At 38.3% G+C, this 22,865-nt stretch overlaps 1 protein-coding gene across 1 annotated transcript in view; it reads left to right on the top strand.

Moving 5' to 3' along the window:
* The window catches only part of LOC139731430 (catalase-like), a 96,303-nt gene that overhangs the window by 8,986 nt on the left and 64,452 nt on the right, over positions 1–22,865 (top strand). The window contains exons 2-3 of the mRNA XM_071642313.1: positions 20,589–20,763; positions 22,011–22,121. Coding sequence (XP_071498414.1) covers positions 20,589–20,763; positions 22,011–22,121 — 286 coding nt within the window. The remainder of the gene's footprint in view (positions 1–20,588; positions 20,764–22,010; positions 22,122–22,865) is intronic.

The following is a 22,865-nucleotide window of genomic DNA, read 5'->3' as shown; positions in this document are numbered from 1 at the left end:
AGTGCTGCCCTCAGTGAATATTCACCTTCATGTTTGAAGAAGGGGATGGGATCTTTGTCCCTCGCTCAAACGTGAAGATGAAGCATAAACGTGTGCTAGTGCTGGGGGATACGATCGCATTGCGCGGCAGTGGACATTTCTAGTTTTTCTTTGGGTATCACAGCCATCTCAAGAGGCATTGACGGGCCATGCCTTTGATGGCCGTTGATTAATTCAAGCCCTGAAGGAGTATACAGTACAGTACTAACTACTATACACATTTATACTAACTTTAATATTAGCCTCAACACATGCAAAGGAGTGCTGTAAAAAGAACTGCCAGGTTAGTGCCATATAAACTCCCTTTACCCATCTCTTCTCTGCATCAGAATATATGACAGATGGGAAATCAGTGTTGACGTTCAGTGGCCAGGTGTCTCCGCATTTGACTTTAGTGACAGCATTACTAGGCCATTATCACTACTGTGATATCGTTTTGAAGTGCAAGATAACGGGTGAATCACCCCTGAAACAGTACCTGCTGTCTGTGGCTTGGGGCATCCTGTCACAAATTTTACTTAAAAGATTCAGTCCGGGGGAAAATATCCCTCCCGATTTCTCGCTTTGTCAAAATTGCTTTGAGGCAGGATGAAGTGTCAACACACTTGGTGGAAGTTTCTATGGTGTGGTGTGAGGTGCAGAGTAAAGTGGAAAAATCTTGCCTCAAGGGATAGTTCCTGCCTGATGTAATACAAATCTTGGACCGTTTGTCTTTTTGTGACCTGATGGGCTAATTGTTCCAAGGTGGTGCTAAACAGCTGTTCTTTGATACAGTGTACATATTGTGATAAAATCACATATTGTGAAATGAACTATCCTTCATTTTCATTCCTGACTAATTCATTGGCCTTCTTGGCTGCTCAATCTTTTTGTACAGGGTATAGTTTGAGTTAGCAGATATCTGTTAAGTCATGTTTGGTAGATGAAAGTCTATCTGACTATAGCTTCAGTGCCAGCGTCCTCTCTGATTCATGCCAAAATATCCGCAGGAAGCCAGCATCATGCAAAGCTGTCGTGTCCAAGGCTACTAGGGTATTTCAGATTATTTTTCCCTCTTCACACTTGACTTCTGCCTACCACAAATCCTCATGCTGGAAAACCCACCCTGCTGTCAATTCATGGGCATATCACAACTCAGACTATATGAAATGCATTGGACCATGTTTCCTTCACAGCACATATTTGTACAATAGCTCACAATATGCAGCCCTTAATTGCAAAACTGTAGATTGTTTGGGTCTATCCCATTATACTTCCATCTATTTCATGTCTGTGTTCTAATAGCACAAATCATCATGCAGGAATCCAGGATTGGCCAAGAAGTTTTGGCTGGAATTTTGAAGTTTTTAGATAATGTGTGGGTCAAATTCAGAGAGAGAGAGAGAAAAAAAAAATTAACATTTCATCCATAATGTATTCAGTGATGTTGTGAGTGTGCAAAATGAGAGCAGTTCAGAGGACAGTGTCAAACATATTTTTAGTGGCAATGAAGCATGTAAGGCCAATCTGAAAAGTGAACACTTCAATTAAAGAATGACCAAAGAAAAGTTAACTGAAACAGAGTGATTTGATATATAATTTCTCAGCTGCTAAGCTTTTATGCTGAAATGTAACACTAGCCATGTTGATGCAGTGCACCAATACCAGACATGTTTGTTGGAATGGAGAGTTATATCAGAAAGTGATTGTTTCTTATGGTTGCGTTTATGCTTAACTTTTTGAGGCCAGAATAAGCGTTTTGAAGCATGATTAGTGTAAAACATGATTGCGTCCAGACTCACCTCGATATAAACAGCGTTTCAAAATGCAGATTCAAAATGCACATATTAGTGTTTTAACAATTCATATCACTCTAATTACATTTATAGGGGAAGCTGAAACACAAAGCACATAAAAAGATGTTTACAATGATATCATCTTAATGCCTTCTCAGTTTGCTCTGGTTCGTGTGAAAATGCGCGCCCCTGGCCAGCCACCCTTTCAATTATTGTGCAATGTGTTTCCACCTCCCTGGTACAATTCACGCATGTTGTGCATTTTAGCTGGAGCTTCCAGTTGGTACTGTATGTGGGTCATTCCACAGGGTTGGGGCAACAGCGCTTTTTTGTGTTCCTAAGGAATTGCTCGCTTTATCCTGAAAATTTCATTTGGTATTTGATGTTGCAATGTGGTTTTGTGGGAACGTAGTTGTGTTGGTGATTACTTGACGCAGTAATAAAAATGTTGAATAACAAGAGTTGGTGCCGGTGTGTCTTTAGGGCTTTTTACACTTGCAAATTTTTGCTTAGTCCCGTACCAACGGTGGGGCTAAGGGGGGGGGGGGGGATGGCCTTAGCCCCACCGTTGGTACCGGACTTTCCTTAGCCCACTTTCTGTTTACACTTGTTTTTGCCAAAGTGGGCTAGCCCCACCGATAATCCCGTACTATCTGGCCCTGCAAAATAGCAGGGTTAGCACCGCAATTGCAGTGCCAAGCAAGCGAGTGTAAACGGAACGAAAAAAATAATCCGGGGCTAAGCGACGGAGACGAAGTCCGACCCCCACTGACCAATCAGAAACGAGGTTATCAAGTGCTGCCAGTGCGTGTGTGTACTTGTGCAGTGCACAGCGTAATCATGAATATTCATGTGGTTTGGAAAGTACGGGACTAAGAAATACAAGTGTAAAAAGGTCAATTTTCTCCTTAGCCCTAGACAAGAGCTTAGTATGGGATTTATTGGCGAGTGTAAAAAGCTGAAAAAATTGCTACGGGACTAACGATAGTCCTGGGTCAGAGAAAGTACGGGGTTAAGAAACACAAGTGTAAAAAGGGCTTTTTAGTGATGATGTCCATGCTCTTTTTTGGGGTACCAAGTGTGACATCTAAAAAGGTTGTTTTCAGTTGAAGATATTTGATTGACAGATAAACAAAGTTAGAATCAGATGGTCACAATTGATAAAGCAACATTTGTTTATCAGCAAAACAGTATTAGGATAGCAAATGAAAAGTGACTTCAAGTCATAAATCATTCCTCAACCACAGGCATACCACCATTACATGCGATGTCCTAGTTGAACTTTTTTGGTAATGGTGGTATTGTGGTAGATTACTTGCATTCATAAATTATCCTTTCCATGGTTATGTGTCAGAAATAAAGGGCAGGTGGTAGGCAACTTTTCACCAAAAGATTAGCTTTGAAAACGTCGGTCTATGTTATGTAAATTAATGGAGTGCACCGGTGTTTTTGAGCGATGTCCTGGCCGATTTTGTAATGGTGGATCACATTTCATGGCATGCACAAAAAAAAAAAAAAAAGAGAGACTGGAGAAGAGACCTTGCTGTATCAGGAGGATGGGAGGTAAGCTGAAAACCATGTGCACATAAATTAATCTGATATTGTGCCCTCTGAAGCCCTGCAGGGCTCACACCTGTAAATAAAATGGACTGTCCCAGACCCCTTCACAAATTCGTACCAAAGATACCAAAATAAATGAAGAAAAAAATTAATTAAAAATCAGTGATGTAGTTTGGCAAAAAAATGAATAGCTGTAGATATTGAGTATGAATTCCTCTACAAACTGCATTTTGGTTGGAAGATGAAAGCTTTTCTGATGGAATTTGAGGGGACTATATTTCATTGGGTACGTGTACGGAAAATAGGTGATTTTTTGAGTGACAAGAACTCGTAGTCTGGCTTTGCGGCCCCCTGGACAGAATTAGAGCAGAACAACCCACCCTGGCAATCTGATGGATGAAAGGTAATATCTCACTTATTCAGGTTAGTGAAGATGAAACACCTCATTTCTCCCAGCTATTTTACAGAATTTTTTGAAATTTGAATTTTAACACACGTCTCTATGTGATATGGGGAATTATTTACCCGTGTGAGCCCTGCAGTGGCTGATCTTCCAGCAATGTCCCTGTAATGGTGGATTGGATTTCCAAGAAGTTCTCCTTTTTAAAGTGACATAAATGAGGCGATATATATTGACACTTGTTTCATGACATCAATTTAACCTATACCTTGAAAATGTGTAAACATATTATCATGGAGAAAGTGTTTTTAAGTTAAAAAAAATTATCCCCAATATTCCAGAATCTCTTATAACTGTCCCACATACCTCTTTTCGTGTAAGTGAAAACTGTAAGTGAGACATTGCCCTTTTTATTCCAGAGTTGCTATAAAGGCCTCAAAGAAAGTAATATCTTTATTACTAGAATTCTGTACAGACAGGTTTTGATTGTTACCCAACATGTTTCATTTGCAATTAGGCATATTTTTTCCACCAAAATATGTTAAGTTATGCACTTGTCAATGTAATGACTCACCCCACTACCCCCGGACATGGGTGCGTCATTTCCGCGTTTGGTCCGTCAAATTTGTGACCCGGGTGTGCGTCATTTTCCCAGGTGTGTCCGTCAAATTTTTGACCCAGGTGTTTGTCAAAATCCCATCATTGTCAGTCAAATTTTGACCAAGGTGTGCGTCATGGTACGTCACTGGGCTATGGAAAATAACACAAATTATTCTGGACCGAAGGGTGCGGCATGGTACGTCACTTGGCTATGGAAACTGCACGCACTTTTGCACGCAACCAGTACCGGATACACGTATCGCAAGTACAGTGAGGAAGTACAGTGAGGGCTTTCCCGCGGCAAGTGAAAATCAAAGTCGGGAAGCGTTCTGGAATAAGAGGAAAAAAAATGCTTGCCCGAATCTGGCAAGCAAATGATTTAAAAGCCACATTTTTTCCTCACATATTCCCTCCAACAAAACCATGAAATAATGCATACGCAAGCTCAAACCTGAACGACTGTTTAGCGATGTAATGATTTCAACCTTACTGTCGAACACTTACTTGAAGAAGCCCTAGTGCCTAATGCATATTGCGATGCAACACCGACACTCATTTGCTATCGAAGAAAGTTCGTTTATATTCCAATACAATTTGCATCTAGATAATGTTCTGTGGTGACAAAGGCGAATTTGTGACAGTAAAAGAAGCGGCAGCAGAAGAAACTGCCTGCCGCATGCCACTTTCTGCTCGCGGGAATGCCGTGGCGTGGCGTGCGTACCTGCGCTGCAGTAGCGTGGTGCGTGACTCGCTGTGAGCGGGTGTGCTCCACGTGTACGACGGTAGGTAGAAACACAGCACTACTACTAACGTTTAGACTCGACGTAATTCAGATCATAGAAATGAAAAAAAAAAAAACCCAAAACAAACGTGCAGTCAAGAGTACAGTATTTTTTAAACGCCAATTTTAAGCCCCGGTCACACAGCACTCCATGTCTAAATCACATACAAAAAGTTATGAAAATCTGGCGGACGTGGTCGTAAGTGGTAATTTTTGGTCAGTTGTGGTTTTGGCCGTGCTTTTGTGCGGGGGTATGGCCGTCGGCGGCTGTTCCACTGCTGAAGCACTGCCTAAGCACGGCTAACCACGTGTATGTACGTAGAAAATTCCATTTGTCTGTGATAAGCCGCTAAACACATGCTATTTCCCGTGATACCAACGCGTAACACCGTGCTCTGCCCCTGACAGACCGCTAAACTTTCGCGTCTTACCGCGTTCCCCCCAAGTTTTAATCACTGCCGGAACACGGATTATCACGTGTGTTTCACGTGTGTTGCACGTCTTTACCACGTGTGCTGCCCGTGGTTGTCCGCGGGCTAAAATTTTGAGCAGTTCAAAACTTTTTTGCCGCGTCCGACGCCGTTCCGTTTTTTTTCCCCGCTTCCTGCCACGTCTATAAATCGACCGTAGCTCGTCTTAAACTCGATATCAACGCAAACAACATCGTCTGCTTCACGGGAGACCACTTTTTGACGGGTTTTTGGCCGTGATTTAAGCCGTAAGGTGCTGTGTGACCGGGCTTTTTACGAAGAAAAAAAAAGAAAATGCGGTGCCAGACTTCGGGAAAGGGGAGGGAGGTTACAACGTAGGTACTAAGATTCTACTGCACTCAACGAAAGAAAACCGCGCGTATTCTCAGAGGTCGTAAACAGTCTGGGGCCTGGGGGGATGAACTGAGAAAGAAGTTGGCTCAAGTCGAAGCCCCAGGGCGAAGACCCAGCCAGGCTTACAAACGTTATGATTCTTTATTTATTTCATTTATTTGGCGTCAATTAAGGCTATTTCTTTTTTTTTTAATCATTTCTTCACACCATTATCTGTACTAACCAATAAAAGAAATAAGTAAACTATAACTTATTTTCCTGTTCTAAATACCTCTGGATTCTGAATTGTCCGCCCATTGCTTGATTGAAGAAAGAGAAAAAAAAAAAGTTTGCTACTGTTTGTTTCTCTGAAAGTTCTTTATTCTGAAGGTTCGTTAAACCAATAAAGAAATAATACAGTTAATCTGAAAATGAATTACAATCTTTTTCAGATTAACGAAACTTCTTTTTTTTTTTTTTTAGATTATGAATGCTGCAAATGACATTTTTTGGAGGAAAAATATCGGCACAGGGATTTTTGCTCTTTTCAAGTTCGAAATAACAAATCATCAGAATACGAACTTTTTTCTTAATTATTTAGGGAATGATAAATACCGTGCACACAAGAAATAAACGAAACTAAGAAATAAATCTCTTTCTTTAACAAAATAATACCTCCTTCTGAAGTAGCCTATCACATATCCGGCGCCACGTTTTTCAAAAGCCCACAGGTAAGCGTACGGGTGCAAAAAAAAGAAAAAAAAGTGGGGGCCGAGGCCCCCGGTTACGCCGACCCTGCCATATCACTCACTCCCGATAAAAAAGAGGAAACGAAGTAAAAACATGAATTTAACTTATTTCTTGCCTTTCAAAAAATCAATCCCTTCTATATGGACACAAACTGAGAAAAATATGTTATGTACTGTTCGTTTTTAAAGTTCCATACTCTGAACGTTCGTTTTTATTCAAAAAAGGAAAAAAAAGATTCGCGAATTCCAAAGGTTCGTTAATTGGGGGGAAAAAAAAGAAAAAAAAAATCGTTCTTTCGAAGGGTTTTTTTCACTCAAAAACAAAAGAAGATTTGGTAATCTGAATGTTCGTTTTCTGAGTCCGAAAGTTAGATAAGTAGGTCCAATTAGTTGTATGCCACGTAATTCATTTCAGATTGGTGAACTTTCAGAATAATGCCACAAATCAGATTGATAAACCATAATTACATTTTCGAATAAAAGAAAAAAAAAACATGTAGGCATAATGGAATATGCGTGTTTCGTATATGGAATAACGACGCATCGGAATAGCGAACCTGTGCATGTATTTTTTTTTTTTTCTGAATAATGAACACTGCGAAAATGAATAAACATTGTCAAACTAAGAATCCAACGTATTTCTTCCCTTAAGATTTTCCTCCCATCTATATTTCTTTTCTGAACTATCCCCAATGCCCAAATAAAATGATTATAGTTTTGTTGCTCTGAAATTTTGTTGTTCTAAAAGTTCGCTTTTTCGAAAACAAAACAAGGGTTGGCACTCCGTGAAGGTTTGCTAATCTGACAACGGAAAAAAACAAACAGATGCTCGTTAATCAAATAGTAACAGGTTCCTGACAATAATATTAATAATTATAATAATCATCATAATGATAAGTTTGTAATCCGTTTCCAGACGAACGGATAAACGCAATCACAACATTAGTGCTCTTTCGGATTATTTTTCACACTATGTATGATATGAACATCTCAAGGAAATTTGCATGTTTTCGGAATATCATTTTCGCATCAGCGAACCTTACGTGAGTACTACGAAAATGACCTCCCCCCAAAAAAAAACAACAACAATCAAACAAACAACAACAAACAAACATACTAAGTTTTTAATCTTATTTATTTGCCTTAGATATTTCACGTTCCGTCTGTGTTTCTTTTCTGTACTATGATTATCTCTCGCTTCCCAACTAAGAAATAAACGATGTCAAACCATCGATCAAAATTAAACTTATTTTTTTTGCTTTGAATATAAACTTTGTTATTTCAAAAGTTCGTTTATCCAAGAATAAAGCAAGGTTCGATACTCCGAAGGTTTGCTAAACCGACAATGAAATAAACGCATCCATGGAATCACAAACATTCTTGCATTTTTTGGATCATGACTTTCACATTTATTTACAATTAACATCTACAGCCTATTAAGGTGTATAGGGAATTCGCGTATTTCGGAATATTTCATTTTCGTATTAACGAACCTTTGGTGGGTACAACGAACATGACCCCCCCTCCACAAAAAAAAAAAAAGATCCAAGGCAAAACTTATAATAGTCTGAATTACCCGCTTTGAAAATGTCACGTATCACTGTCTGAATTGTCTCTCGCTGGCCAATAAAGAAATGAACGATGTCAAACTAAGAATTGCACTTGTCTTGCTTTGAATATCTCTTCTCTTTTTGTTTATTTTTCCTTTTCTGATTCAATAAAAAAAAAAGAGCCCAAACAGGCAACGTAACGCGCAACTGCTGAAGAAAGAAAATATATTGCACATCCAAATAACGAAGAACAATCCTTTTTTTTGAAGGGGGGGGGGGGTAATTTTTCTTTTTAATACTTGGTCGAATGTGCAGGCTATGTTGGTGAAAACCATTTCCTTTTTGGTCGGTATTCTATGATAGTTATTCCTTCTTTTTTATGACACAAAACTCAACACATTGACACACCAACAAAACACCCGTCATAACTGAAAAAAATTGTTGACAATTTACAAATCGTGAGCAGAGGATCCCCCATCTTTCGATTTCTCTCTCCCTGTCCACTCTCACTCGTACTCGGCTCACCCTACTCTTTCGGTTAACAGCTCGTTATTCCGAAGGCTCTGTATTCCTAAGATTCGTTATTCGAAGGTTCATTGTTCCGAATTTCATTTTCGGATTAACCAATCTTCGGAATAACGAACCTTCGGAATAACGCCACAAATTTTCGGATTAACGAACCCTTTTTCATTTTCGGATTAACAACCTCTAGGTATAGGGAATATGCGCGTTCGGATTAACGACCCTTCGGAATAACGAACCTTCGGAATAGCGAACCTTCGGAATAACAAACACCACCCACTCTTTCCCCACCATGGCCACGATCACAAGAGTGATAAAAAAAAAACAAAAAAAAACAGCAAACAACTAGCAGCAAATATGACTACACTTATCTCTTGTGAGGTGATTATCGAAGCAAAATGTTCACAGATGAAGTAGGGTGGTGGCCCTCCCTCGTTTAACAAGGACATGAAAAAAAACCCAATGTGAATAGTAGCCAGCGGGAAACTTGACACCTGTGTGACAGACAAAACCACAGGGCAGAGGAATTTGTGCGCGCGTGTAAATTGGGGCCGGAGTCACCAGTCGATTGTTTTTTGCTTTTAAAAGACACGATGATTCCTCATCGAACGGAAACTACTCAAATACGTAGTCCATGTGTTGCGTTCAGCCGGGCTAGCAATGGCCGCGCACACACAGCGCATATGCACACGAGTCATGTATGGATTGCAAGCATGCACAGTTACCACCTTATATGGAATATCGTTGTGGCAGAGTGATTTACAGTGAATGACGGTACTTACAGGGTAAGGGAAACTTGCCGAAACTATTACAAATTATGTTTACGAACCAAAAGAAAATGAAATTGCTTGAATAAAAGGTATGCAAATATCATTTCAGTAGTTACGCATGTGCGTCAAATGTACCAGGGATGTCCGTCAAAGAAGTGACCGAGGTGTTTGTCACTTTCAACGTGTTGTCCGTCAAAAAAGTGACTGTGGTGTGCGTCAAAAACCACGTATGGTCAGTCAAAAAAGTGACTGTGGTGTACGTCAAAAGCCCCGTGTGGTCAGTCAAAAAATGACCATGATGCACCCATGTCCGGGGGTAGTGGGGTGCATCATTACATTGACAAGTGCATTAGTATGGACTGAATCCTCAGAAACCGACTACGATCAGGTAGTCTACTGGCACTACAGTAGATCAGGTAGTCTCTCTATGTCCTGTGAAACATTAGTTCTGGTTGTGGGATTTGTGTCAGGATAAAAATATTACTTTGTGCATAATGATGCATGGCCACAGTCCAATTCATTTTAAGCTATAATTCTGGTAGACCAATCAATGTTCCTCTTGCTTGGTAGCATCTTGTTAACTTTGTGGTCAGGAGTGGATCTGACTGTATTGCCGACAGTACATTTTACATTAGGCCACCGAACAAGAGCTAGATTTATCGGTCTATAATTTTGGTAACCTTCCCCAAACTACACCCTCTCCAAACAAATTAATTGATATAAAATACAATTTTAGTAATAAAAAAACAACAACTGAAGAATGATGAGTGCTGAAAGTTGATGGATTCACAACTTCTTCGTGAAGATTGTTGATCAACCTGTCAGCGCGTGTTTTTTTTTTTCATTTCATTATCCTTGAAATTTATCTTATATTTGGAGTGGGTATTTGTTATATCAAAAAGGAAAAGCATGTGTGATTGTTTTCAATGTTAATTTTTAATGCAATATGTATAGATTTCAAATATGATGTATTCATTTTAACAACTATTTGTGCTTAACAATTATTTTTTTGTATGTTCACATTTAATCCTCTTATAAGTGGATTTTTATCCACTTATCCACTTTTTATCCACTTATAAGAAGTTTTATCCACTTATAAGTTCAGGGATGACATCATTATACTGCAATTAATATTCAATTCTATTGTATGTCCATGTAAGTGAGGAAAATTGAAGTAATCAAATTGAACAAGCTATGTCAGTATTTTTGGAACGTATCGACCATGTGCTGTTGTTGTAATGCCATGTCTTGACATACTTGTAGTTTAGGAGAAATAAACTAGTACATTTTTTCGTACATCTCTTCGGTAATGCATCAAAGGTCTCAGAGTTATAATTGTGTATGGAAGACAAACTCTTACCTGTTCATTGCTACACATTTTAGAAGCTTGCCTGGATGTGATGTATTCCTACGCTTGAGTTTATGTTGAGTTTGCATCAGGTGGTTGATACTGGACTACTATCAAAATTTAGTAATGTAATACCATTGGATATGACTATTACAGGGACATGATATCCATGTAACAGTAATACAAATCAAAATGATAAGTTGAATAAGTTATTTTTGTCAAACACCAATCATTGAGTACTCTAACATTATGTGTTCTTACTCTCCTTCATTTACCAGGTCAAGAAAAAGTTATGTGAATGAGAATAAAGTAACATGTTGTACACATCTACTGCTCGGACAAAGTCATAAAATCTAAATGTTTGCAGTTTTATAGAAAAAGAAAATACATTGTGGCACAAAATATCCTTCCCACTATACATTGGTTTATGAATGTGTTCATTTATCTTTACTTGTGTAATGAATTATTCAACATGCAAACTGTCTTTTTTTTAAAGTTACTAAACAAAGAAGGTGGGTTCTGTGTTGTTTGTACCATGATTATGAAGACATGATGTCCATGAAATGGTGGTATCCACAATCTAATTTTGTGTAACTGCAGTCATAGAGTGTTCTACTGCCATCTGTTCCTACTCTGTATTGTTTTTCCATGCTACAAACTACAACATAATGTACTTCAACTCATTAAAGGGAAGGTAAACCCAAAGAGCAATGTGGATTGAGTGAAAGTAGCAACATTAGCAGAACACATTAGTGAAAGTTTGAGGAAAATCGGACAGTCGATGCAAAAGTTATGAATTTTTTAAGTTTTGGTGTTTGAACCGCTGGATGAGGAGACTACTAGAGGATATGACGTATGAGTGGACAACAATACAAAGAAAATATAAAGGAAATTCGACAAAAATTCACTTTTCTAGAATTATGAAAGAGCAATGGACCAACCGCTTTCAGAAAGCAGGGGGAATAATTGCTACCCTTAACATATGTCAATATCAAGTTGATGGAATTTGTAATTTTCATGAAAAATTGATTTTTATAGTATTTTTTTTATATTTTCTTGGTATTCTTGTCCACTCATACGTCATAACCTCTAGTAGTCTCCTCATCCAGCGGTTCCAACACCAAAACTTTAAAAATTCATAACTTTTGCATCGATTGTCCGATTTTCTTCAAACTTTCACTGATGTGTTCTACTAATGTTGCTGCTTTCACTCAATCCACATTGCTCTTGGGGTTTATCTTCCCTTTAACTCTACTACAATATATGTTTACTGCCATCAGCAACTTCTCTCAGAGTTCATCTAACAGGATACAGCGATAGAGGGGGGGGGGGGGGAATGCACACGTTGTGCCTTAAATAAACATTTTGCCATGCATTCATTCATTTTTTTTCACCAGGATGCATCTTGCCATTACTGTACATACGATATCATTTCATGTATCATATCATTATTAGACTTTTAGTTCTTTGCCATTGTACCACCATTTCGGGGACATTATGTCCATGTAACAGATGCATGCACATTTTAAGGTAATGTCTTGAAAGAGATATTGACATTTTAAAGTAATCAAAGATTTAGAAATTATAAGATAACACAGTTTTTTTTTGTATTTACACAGAAAAAGACATGATTCAAGAGACCAACTGAAGTGGAAACTTGAACAGGATTAGTATGATTTTGAAAATCACTTGTAAATAATTTCTTACATTCTCCTCGTTTCAACTTTAATATTTAGTTCTTTTATTTCCATGCAAAGAATTTGACATTCAAGGTTTTTTTATCTGCTAGTACAATAGTAGTAGTATTAATTGGTCCTGTGGCAAAAAGTGAAATTTGGTATGTAATGACCCTTGATGGACATTTAGTTATAATGCTCCTAATCATACCTCTGTTACAGAGACATGATGTCCATGTATTGGTGGTAACATCAAAAATGGAAGGTTAGGCCAGAAAAAGTAGTCAAGTATTTCCAAAGAAAATTATTGCATTCTGTTTAGGCATGATTTCTCTTCATTACCTAGTTCTACATTCCATCATAAATTGAATTTCTTTGCTTGGTGAGAAAAAAGAACAACACAGAACATGGTACTGCTATACACAAGGAGTCTCATGTTCCATTTATTGATGCTCTATCTGTCAAAATACTTGTACCATGTTGAAGAATGTGGAACAAAGTGATTAACAATTTTGTTAGTAAAAAGTTTCTTAGGAGTGATTGAGATCAACTCCTTTTATTTTGAAGGTAAGCAAGTATAGTCTTAGCGAGGATGATAAATGATGTCCATGTAATGGTGGTATTTTGTCTAATCTTGTTTCTCAGTTTACTCAAATATGAAGGACAGTATTATGAAGCCTTGAGTGGATTTAGTTGAAGAATTGTCCCACAAAACTTGGAATAAACAAAATAGTCCATTTATCACACTTCTATTTTTTTACTCTGATGTCACAATTTTTGCCCCAACCCGATGGAATGACCCATGTATACATGTAAATGCATGAACAGCTCCTACAATACAATATGATTTTTTGTCAATAATTGTCGACAAAATAAATACCCCTTTTCGTATCTTTGTATGGAGCCCATACAGTATAGCACAAATTAAGTGTCATAGTAAATAATAGAAATTCTATTAAACTGTATTGATAATAGACATGCTGAACACGTAGCCAGTCAAAATATGAACGATGCACACACTCTCTTCAGAACCACAGAGAAAGCGCGCCCCACTTTGACCTGTCTGCATAGGTCAACCTACATGTAGCAACTGCAAATGCTCTTTCTTGAGGTTAAAAGAATAAAGAAGAGCATATTAACCCATTGAGGACGGGCTGATTTGGCTATACCAGGCATTTTCCATAGACACCTACCTGAGTTTACCTGGGACTAGTCTTCAACGGGTTAAACAGTACCCTTGTGCATGGTGTTTTGGATTAGCATTTGGTATCAGTGTTTTAAATCAATGATTCTGCCTTCGCAAATAGACCATAAACCCACCCTTAGAAGATTTGTAATTTGGAGCAATCTTCTGTTTTTAAAAATTTTATCGAAACGTTTAAAAAAAGTCCAACAGGTAAATTTAAATGCAGCATCCTGTTTGCAGCCACAATTCACTGATTTTGTTGTTGTTGCTACGAGGTCAAGTCTACACCTCAATCAACCCCCTCCCCATTAACCTGATACTTTCCGTGCTTTGAATCTGATGCATTCTTGACAGATATTTCCCTTCACGTACTCCTGTAACAATCTCTAGGAAGTTACCCGTTCCTCAAAGGGTGGAATCCAATCCACAGCGTTGTAGTGAAGCTCATTGTATAACACTTGAAGACGAAGTGAATGGAGAGCTTATCAGTAACCGTAGAGAATACCGTACTGGTAATGGCAGTGTACCATATAGATGTATACCCAATAAACATCCCTAATTTGAATGCATGTCTGGATACAATACATCTGAATAGTAAATGTGTTTTCTTCGATGTAATCAAATGCATTGTTTTCATTAACTATATGGGCTAAATTGGGTTTAGACTCTGTATGTTGCATGTAGTGGATCCTGTTCTGTAAAGACAGATTGGGAGACAAATTCCACATTTAGATATCTTGTAGAGCTATGTTAGACCAATTTTTTTTTTTCATGAAATATGGCCAAACCATATCATATTAAAGGTCTCAGCGAGACAAATCCAATGGTGAAGAGATAATTGAAATTGGATGTTTCTTTACTGAGTTATGGCTTGTCGAATGTAGCACTCAACTGTATGTCTTCTGCGGCAATTTATGGAGAATTGCTTCTCCTTACTCTAGTACCCCCCTATGCAGGTTTTTGAAACAAAAAAAGATGGTTTTATGCACCAAAATGAAGCTGTTTCTATAGGACATACGTGTAGAGACACACACACACACACAAATTAAATAGCAAGTTAACTGTACTTCATCTTAATTCATTCTATTGTTTTTCATACGATTATATTTTTTTCATTCACATTGTTAATGTTACTGATCGAGGAAGACTCCAAAAAGTCAAGTGGAGTTGGTGGGTATTCCACTATTCCTCCGTGAGTTTTACAAGTGAAGTTCGTTGAATTTTGTCCCTCTGCTCCTATTTTCAAATCCTGGATCCACTGCTGAATTATGTAAATGGCCTGAAAATATTGCAAAATTACATTTTAAATTAAAATCATAATATTCTAATCAACTTTTTATTATACATGTACGTCAATTAGGCATAGACTCTATGCCAATGTTATGATTTACCAAGTTAGGGCCTGACAATAAAACATTTATATTACTAATAAGCTTAAGATAAATATTAATAATAATTGGCTTAACTGCAGAATACTCCGCCAAGATCTCCAGACGAGATTTCCCGACCATACTGACTGTGCTTTATTTCGTCCGGGATACTACGCACACAGTGCACAAGAAAATCTCGTGCATGCCTCAAAAATCTTTGTGAGATATTCTGCATTTGTTAATGATAATACTAATGTTGAATATTATATGATAATAATTATAATAAGAATAGACCAACGATAATAATTAATGATTAACCTATCTAACAGCAATCATATTCATACATAGTAAGCCTACAGAGGGGCACTGGTAATCATTTGTGCTTCAAAGTCAAAACCCAACATCTTCTTCATCAAATTAAACTCAAGACAAGATTGAATTACTTGTAATTTGCCGATTTAAACTTGGACTTTGTCTAACTGTTACATGTAATGTTAGAATTTAAAGATCTGAATTTGAAAAGTGAAACATACATTATCATAAAGTTTTCTGTAGACCTGACGTTAGAAAGTCTATTAATTTAGTAACTGGTTAGAACTATTGGAATACTGTTAGTGTTATAGGAGTATTAAGGTGGTTTGAAAAAAAAAAAATGCTTTACAAGTACTGAACAACCGGCTGACAACGAAAACTTATTTTGGAAACGATCATTGTGGAAATCAATTAAATTCTATGGGCAAAAACGGCAGAGAAATGAAGTAATTAGCACAACACGTAGTAGCAGGCCCTACTCTTGTACACATACAATTGTACATAGAGTCTATACTTGAAAAACGTAAGGTGGCCTTAAATACGAACCTACGTAATCACCTCCGAAACCGTGATTCTGCGTCCCGAAAGATGCCCGAGAGATCTCCTGACACTGGCTTGCTTATCCCTGTTGCGACAAAATGCGACAGGTTTTTACTGTAAATGCAAGTGGTTTCTAGGTTAAAACATCCACAAAAATCAAATAAAGACCGTTTTTTTAAAAACCCTTGAGATCTTATACATAAAAAACAGGGTCCAAAGTCACAAAATCGATGCCTCTTTATCCAAACTTCACCAAAATACAAGATTTCTAGGGGGAAAACGAACTGCTTGTCGAGTTCTGACTGGTCATTTCGCATACATGTGCAACATGTGGAGATGTACCGACGTAAATATCTCTACACACCTATGTCATATGACCAGGCAAGAGAGAAAAAACCAACCCGGAAGCAGAAATAATGTGGGGTCACTTTAATCAAGATGGCGACTTGCATGACGTACTTCATGTAATGTGGAGCTCCGCGATAATGTCATCGAATGCAAGTTTCCCGATCATTTTGGTGATCCAAATTAAACTTTTTGTTTTTAGTTATTTACAGTGCATTTTATTGATATTTTTTTTTAAAATTAAAGCTGTATATGTAGCCACAGTGCTTTGATGTAAATTGACCTTTTAGCACGTCGGCAGAATAGGAAATGTGTTAAATGCGACCTCGCTGACATCGCTATATCTTGCATGCTAGATATGCAGTAAAGGTCTTTTACATTTATAGCTTTCAGGGGCCTACTTCAGTTTAAAACCTCCATTTATGCATTAATTGCTAGATAAAACTCTATTCTTGATCCCTATGTCAATGGAAAAAAAAAACTTTTAAAAAGACATAATCTAAGAGGCAATTTGTAGCTCTAGCTGTACCTCAAGAGGTGCAGATACAGCATTTTTAGCTCACCTGAGCTGAAGGCTCAAGTAAGCTACATCGGAGATCTCACTCACTGTCCGTTGTACATCGTCTGTTGTATGTCGAGCATAAACTTTTTACATTTTCATCTTCTTGAAAACCCCATGACAGATTTTCACCAAACTTGGCAGGTAGCATCCCTAGAGGGATAGGATCTCAATGTGTTCAAATGGGCACCATGCCCCCCTTGGGGGCCCCCAGGGGACCCAATCTCCTCCCCCCCCCCCCAAAAAAAAAAGAGAAGAAAAATAGCACTTAAAAAATCCTCTTCTCTAGAACCAGAAGTTATAGAGCAAAGTTGAGTTAGTACATTGATGAGTGTAGCTTCAAGTTTGTTCATGGCGGTTCAAGGGGTGTCCTGGTGATGTATCACTTGGTCTACTCCCACTTTGTCTAATAGCCACTTAGTCTCTACCCATGTAGTCTAATCCTGTTTTGTCTACAACCAGTTTGTCTACTGACCATTCAATCGAATTGCCTCTTAGCCTCATTACCAGTTGATCTACTTCCATATGGGCTATACCCATTTCTTCTAATACCCACAGTTCATAAGACAAAAATGGAAAAAAAATCCAAGGAGACATAATTGCAATTGCAATTAATTAATACATGTGTATTACTTACTCGATATTGGAGTTTATTTTCAACGTCTTGTCACCTTTTTTCCCTTTTTTGTGTTTTATTCTTTTTTTTTGTTATCATTACAAATCATTTGTAAATCATTTGATCATGTTTGTGATATGATTTAATAAAACATACAAAAAAAATAATGATTAGCCAAACTGGACATTTTGTTATAAACCAATTGAGGATAACATGTAGACCAAATGGGCATTAGGTGAAATTGATAGTAGATGAATTCAGCCATAGTGGTGTTAAGATGAACTGGGAAGTAGACCATCTGATATTAAATCAAGTGGCAGGTAGCATCCCTATGGGTATAGGCCAGGTTCTCAATTTGTACAAAAGGACACCATGCTTCCCATTGGGTCTCGACCATTTCAAAAAAAGGGGAAAAAAATATTGTTCAAAACTGGAAATACTCGGAGTAAAATTTGAAAATAGTGAATGCATGCACCTTCAAGTAGATCCAGGGGTTTGGCAGGGATCAATGGGGGGGGGGGGGGGGGGCAATAGTTACATTTCAGTTGTTGTTGTTGTTGTTTTTAAACTGCAATAGTTAAATTTTCTAAAGAGAGTGTACTTGGCAGGTATTTTTACCAGTATGATGGAATTAGCATATGGATGCCATGCCCCCATAAAAGCGCTCAAAGCTGCCCTCACCCCCCCCCCCCAGCAAGTTCACAGTGTTCTCAGGTAGTACTAGTATAGTTTGCAAGAATGCTAGGAAGGTGAACTACAATGATCCTTCTCATACAGTGTATTTTATAAGTGAAGCATAACAGACTGATGAAAAGATGGAGTGGGGAAGAAAATAGAAAAACAACAGCAGTGGTTTGTTCCTGGTACTAGGCACAGATGCCCTGCTCTAGTCTGATATAGTTAGTGATGTATTTATTACTGAATAGCAGGCATTATAACAAACCTGCCCACCCACAAGGCCTGTTTTTGCAGCCTTTTGATGTAAACTGTTCATCAAGTGCTGTGTTTTTAGCTCACCTGAGCCGAAGGCTCAAGTGAGCTATTGCGATCGCCCTTCGTCCGGCGTCCGGCGTCCGGCGTCCGGCGTCCGTTGTCCGTCGTGCGTAAACTTTTTACATTTTCATCTTCTTCTCAAAACCCCAAGACCGATTTTCACCAAACTTGGCAGGTAGCATCCCTAGGGGGTTAGGAACTCAACTTGTTAAAATGGGCACCATGCCCCACCCAGGGGGCCCCCAGGGGGGCCCAAACCCCCCAAAATGAAGGAATCTTTAAAAATCTTCTGTAGAACCAGAAGTGATAGAGCTAAGTTAATACTATGAGCTAGTACATTGATGACTGTAGTTTCAAGTTTGTTCATGGCAGAATCAGGGGTGCCCCCCTTGGGACCAAGGGGAGGGGGGTGGGGAGGGGTCCTAATGGGGCCTAAATTGTACATTTCCACCTTCTTCTTGAGAACCCCAAGACCGATTTTCACCAAACTTGGCAGGTATCATCCCTAGGGGGTTAGGAACTCAATTTGACAAAATGGGCACCATGCCCCACCCAGGGGGCCCCAGGGGGCCCAAACCCCCCAAAATGAAGGAATCTTTAAAAATCTTCTTCTTCAGAACCAGAAGTGATAGAGCTATTAGTTAGTACATTGATGACTGTAGTTTCAAGTTTGTTCATGGCGGAATCAGGGGTGCCCCCTTTGGGACCCAGGGGAGGGGGGTGGGGGTGTCCTAATGGGGCCTAAATTGTACATTTTCATCTTCTTCTTGAGAACGCTATCACTGATTTTCACCAAACTTGGCAGGTAGTATCCTTACGGGCATAGGATATCAATCTGTTCAAATGGGCACCGTATCCCACCTGGAGGGCCCCAAGGGGCCCAAACCTCCCAAAATGAAGGAATCTTTAAAAATCTTCTCTAGAATCAGGAGTGATAGAGCTAAGTTAATACTATTTATGACTGTAGTATCAAGTTTGTTCATAGCAGATCCAGGGGTGCCCCTCTTGGGGGCAGGGGGGAGTGATGGGGAGGTCCAAATGGGGGCCTAAATTGTACATTTTCATCTTCTTCCTGAAAACCTCATTATAGATTTTTATCAAACTTGGCAGGTAGTATCCCTACAGGGTTAGGATCTCAATTTATCAACATGGGCACCATGCCCCACCCAGAGGGCCCCAGGGGGTCCCCAATCCCCTCAAAATTAAGGAATCTTTAAACATTTGGGCCCTTATTGTACATTTTCATCTTCTATAAGAATGCCTGGTCAAATTTTGGTAGAGCTGTGAATAATTTAGATTAGTGACTGCGTGAAAGGTGAACTTGCGATACTCAGGTGAGTGCTAGACCCTTGGGTCTCTTGTTATATTGTATCGCTTGTATTGTGAGATGCATCAATATGAAATCAGTCAGCAGCAAAATCTCTGGGCAGTTTTCAGCTGAAGAACTATGTGTGCCTGTGTGTGTGTGTGTGTGTGTGTGTGCAGATATTACATATAATTGTAAGTGTCCGTACTGAAGCATCTGAAATAAAAACAGAACAAACCAAAAAAAAAGTGTACGGCATGTAAGTTAATGGTCTTCATTATTTGAAAATGTGTCTATTTGGTGCTGAGTGTAAACGATAATCTCATGAATGGTCTTATAACATGCATCCTGGATACATAATGCTTTACTGAATGGTCATTGCTAATATAATGATTTAACAAGTGATTCACTAGGAGTCTGTATCTAGAAAAATAAATATGGAGGAATATTTCCTTTTTTTTTTTTTTTTTGCTTATAGTATTCTCCTATTTCATGTTTGTTGTAGTTGATAGTTGAATGTTTATGGCCTACTGGAAGATAATGTTTCCCTTTGTTTCCTTATCAAAGCAAAAGGCCTCTCACCCTGACAAAAAAGAAAGAAAAAAACAACACACACACACACACACACACACACACACACACACACACAAGTTCTCTCTACCTGAAGTATGGTTATGTGGATTTACACATTATCGAACTGAGCTATTCTAACTAGAACACGCCCGTGAAAGAGAGTAATTATAATTGATGAAAATCTTTCTGGCTTTATGTTGGGTTTTGTGATGCAGGGCAAGACTGACCGTCTGACCACATCCACAGGATGTCCCATCGACAACAAGAAGGCAGTCATTACGGCTGGTGCTCGTGGCCCCCTACTCATGCAAGACTTTACCTTCACAGACGAGTTGGCTCACTTTGGCCGTGAGAGGATTCCTGAAAGAGTCGTCCATGCCAAGGGAGCAGGTAAAGAGATGCTTCTTAGATCTAGAATGTGTAAAAGGAATTGTGTGGTATCTAGATGGTTCATATTGTACCTAACGCTATGAGTAATACACAATTCATAGAACCCTCCCATCAGTTGTAGGAATTCAGTAAATTGTTGGCATATGTCAGAGATTATACTCATTTTACAATTTTATACAAACCATGCTCATGTGTGTTGTCTGGAAGAAAAGGAAATTGTAATTGCTGAATACATTGTACATAAAAAAACAACAACCATGATGATATGCAGGTACATCATTTGAGATGAACAAAAAAATGTTACGAAAAGGGTATAAATAATATGGAGGATTATAACTTTTAGTTGAAATATTACATTGTTTTCAAAGCGCACTAGTAAACAAACTGAACTGACGTTCCATAAATCCATATTTTAGCCTTGTAATAGAGGTGGGCTATAGAGGGTCAATTTTAGGTCACATTTTTAGAAAATGCTCATCTTAGTTTGATGACTTTGTGCCTACTGACACCATTTTTGATTTTTTTTTTTTGAATTGCACCAGCCACATACCAGCATCTGCATGACACATGTATAATGTAGATTATTTGTATGTTTCTTGCTGTATTGTTGGTGGAAAACACCAGATTGATAGCTAGAACTTGTTATTAAGAGTATGGTAGTTAACATGAAATGAAAAAAATACAGAAAAGAATGAAAAAAAAAATGGCGGTTGTGGTAGGGTTAAAGGAAAAGGAAAATCTAACCCTAAATATGGGAAAAGGTTAGTATCATGCGGAAGATTAGGTTTTACACTAAAATTATCATTATAATCCATTTCCTTGACCCCTAAAACATGGGGAAAGACACCAAAACCATCACGATAGACCAAAAAATAGTCGAGTTATAGAGAAAAATGTCTTTTTTAAGCCGAAACAGCGGCCATCTTGGATTTTTTACGATTTCGGCCGAGACAATCTGGATATCGCATTTTTTTGTTCTTTTTTCTCAAAAATGGTGTCAGTAGGCACAAAGTCATCAAACTAAGGTGTGATGAGCATGTTCTGAAAATGTCACCGTCTATAGCCCACCTCTACTTGTAATTTTATTTTTGAATATGCCGCATGTAACAGCTATGGAAATGTTTTCCTGAACAAGAACAACATGTATTCTATTGTTAAATAGAAATGCTCACTCTTGATGTCCAGTGCTACACGTATTGTAAATCCGTGCTCAATCCGTGTTAACATGGGCTTTTCACTTCAAACAGGTGCTTTTGGCTACTTTGAGGTCACTCATGACATCACAAAGTACTGCAAGGCAGCACCCTTTGAATCGATTGGGAAGAAGACTCCAGTAGCCATCAGGTTCTCTACTGTTGGTATGTCAAAGTGGCTGCCTCTTCTCACCAAAGTTCTGTGGTTTGATATGACTTTGCTTTTTAATACAATCAAGAGTAATCAGACTCATGTGGCTATCTGACTTTGAATCACTCTTTGTGAGTTTTGTGGCCACATCTTAGAAAGAGAAAGAGAAAGACAGAACATTATAAACAGAAAGTATGATGATTGTGCCAGAAATGTTCAATTCTCCAAAATGGGGTTTGGAAACATGGGTTTTATGAATTTGCCTGGCTCTACCAGCCCTTGTGGGTGTTGCTGACATAACTAGATACCTTGTTGTTTGTGTTTTTATTGAAGGAGATAGACCTAACTAAAAACCATATTCAAACCATGCATGTAAGCACAAATTCCAAGTTTAATGACATAGAAAGCAAACTTAGATGTTTTCACAGGTGTTGTTTTTGTTATTATTATTATTATTATTGTTGTTAGTATTATTATCATTATCATCATTATCATCATCATCATCATCATTATTGTTATTATTATTACTGAGTGCATTTCACACTGTCATTTTTTTTTTTTTTGGCAAAACAGTTGTTGTGATTCTGTTTAGATTATAGAAATATGAAAGGTTTGATATTTTTGGGTATGTGTCTGTGTCTGTGCCTGTTGTATTTTGTGGTGATGTTTGTTCTTTTGCCATCTTGCCTTTAACCTGTTAAGGATGGACTGATTTTGCTATAACATGCATTTCCCATAGACACCTGCCCAAGTATTCT

Source organism: Diadema antillarum, unplaced genomic scaffold (genome assembly GCF_040938485.1).
Source record: "Diadema antillarum isolate AM-2024a unplaced genomic scaffold, OU_Dant_1.0 seq00000371_RagTag, whole genome shotgun sequence".
Taxonomy (NCBI): Eukaryota; Metazoa; Echinodermata; class Echinoidea; order Diadematoida; family Diadematidae; genus Diadema; species Diadema antillarum.
Note: the sequence above shows the minus strand (reverse complement) of the source record. Positions and strands in the feature narration are given on the sequence as shown.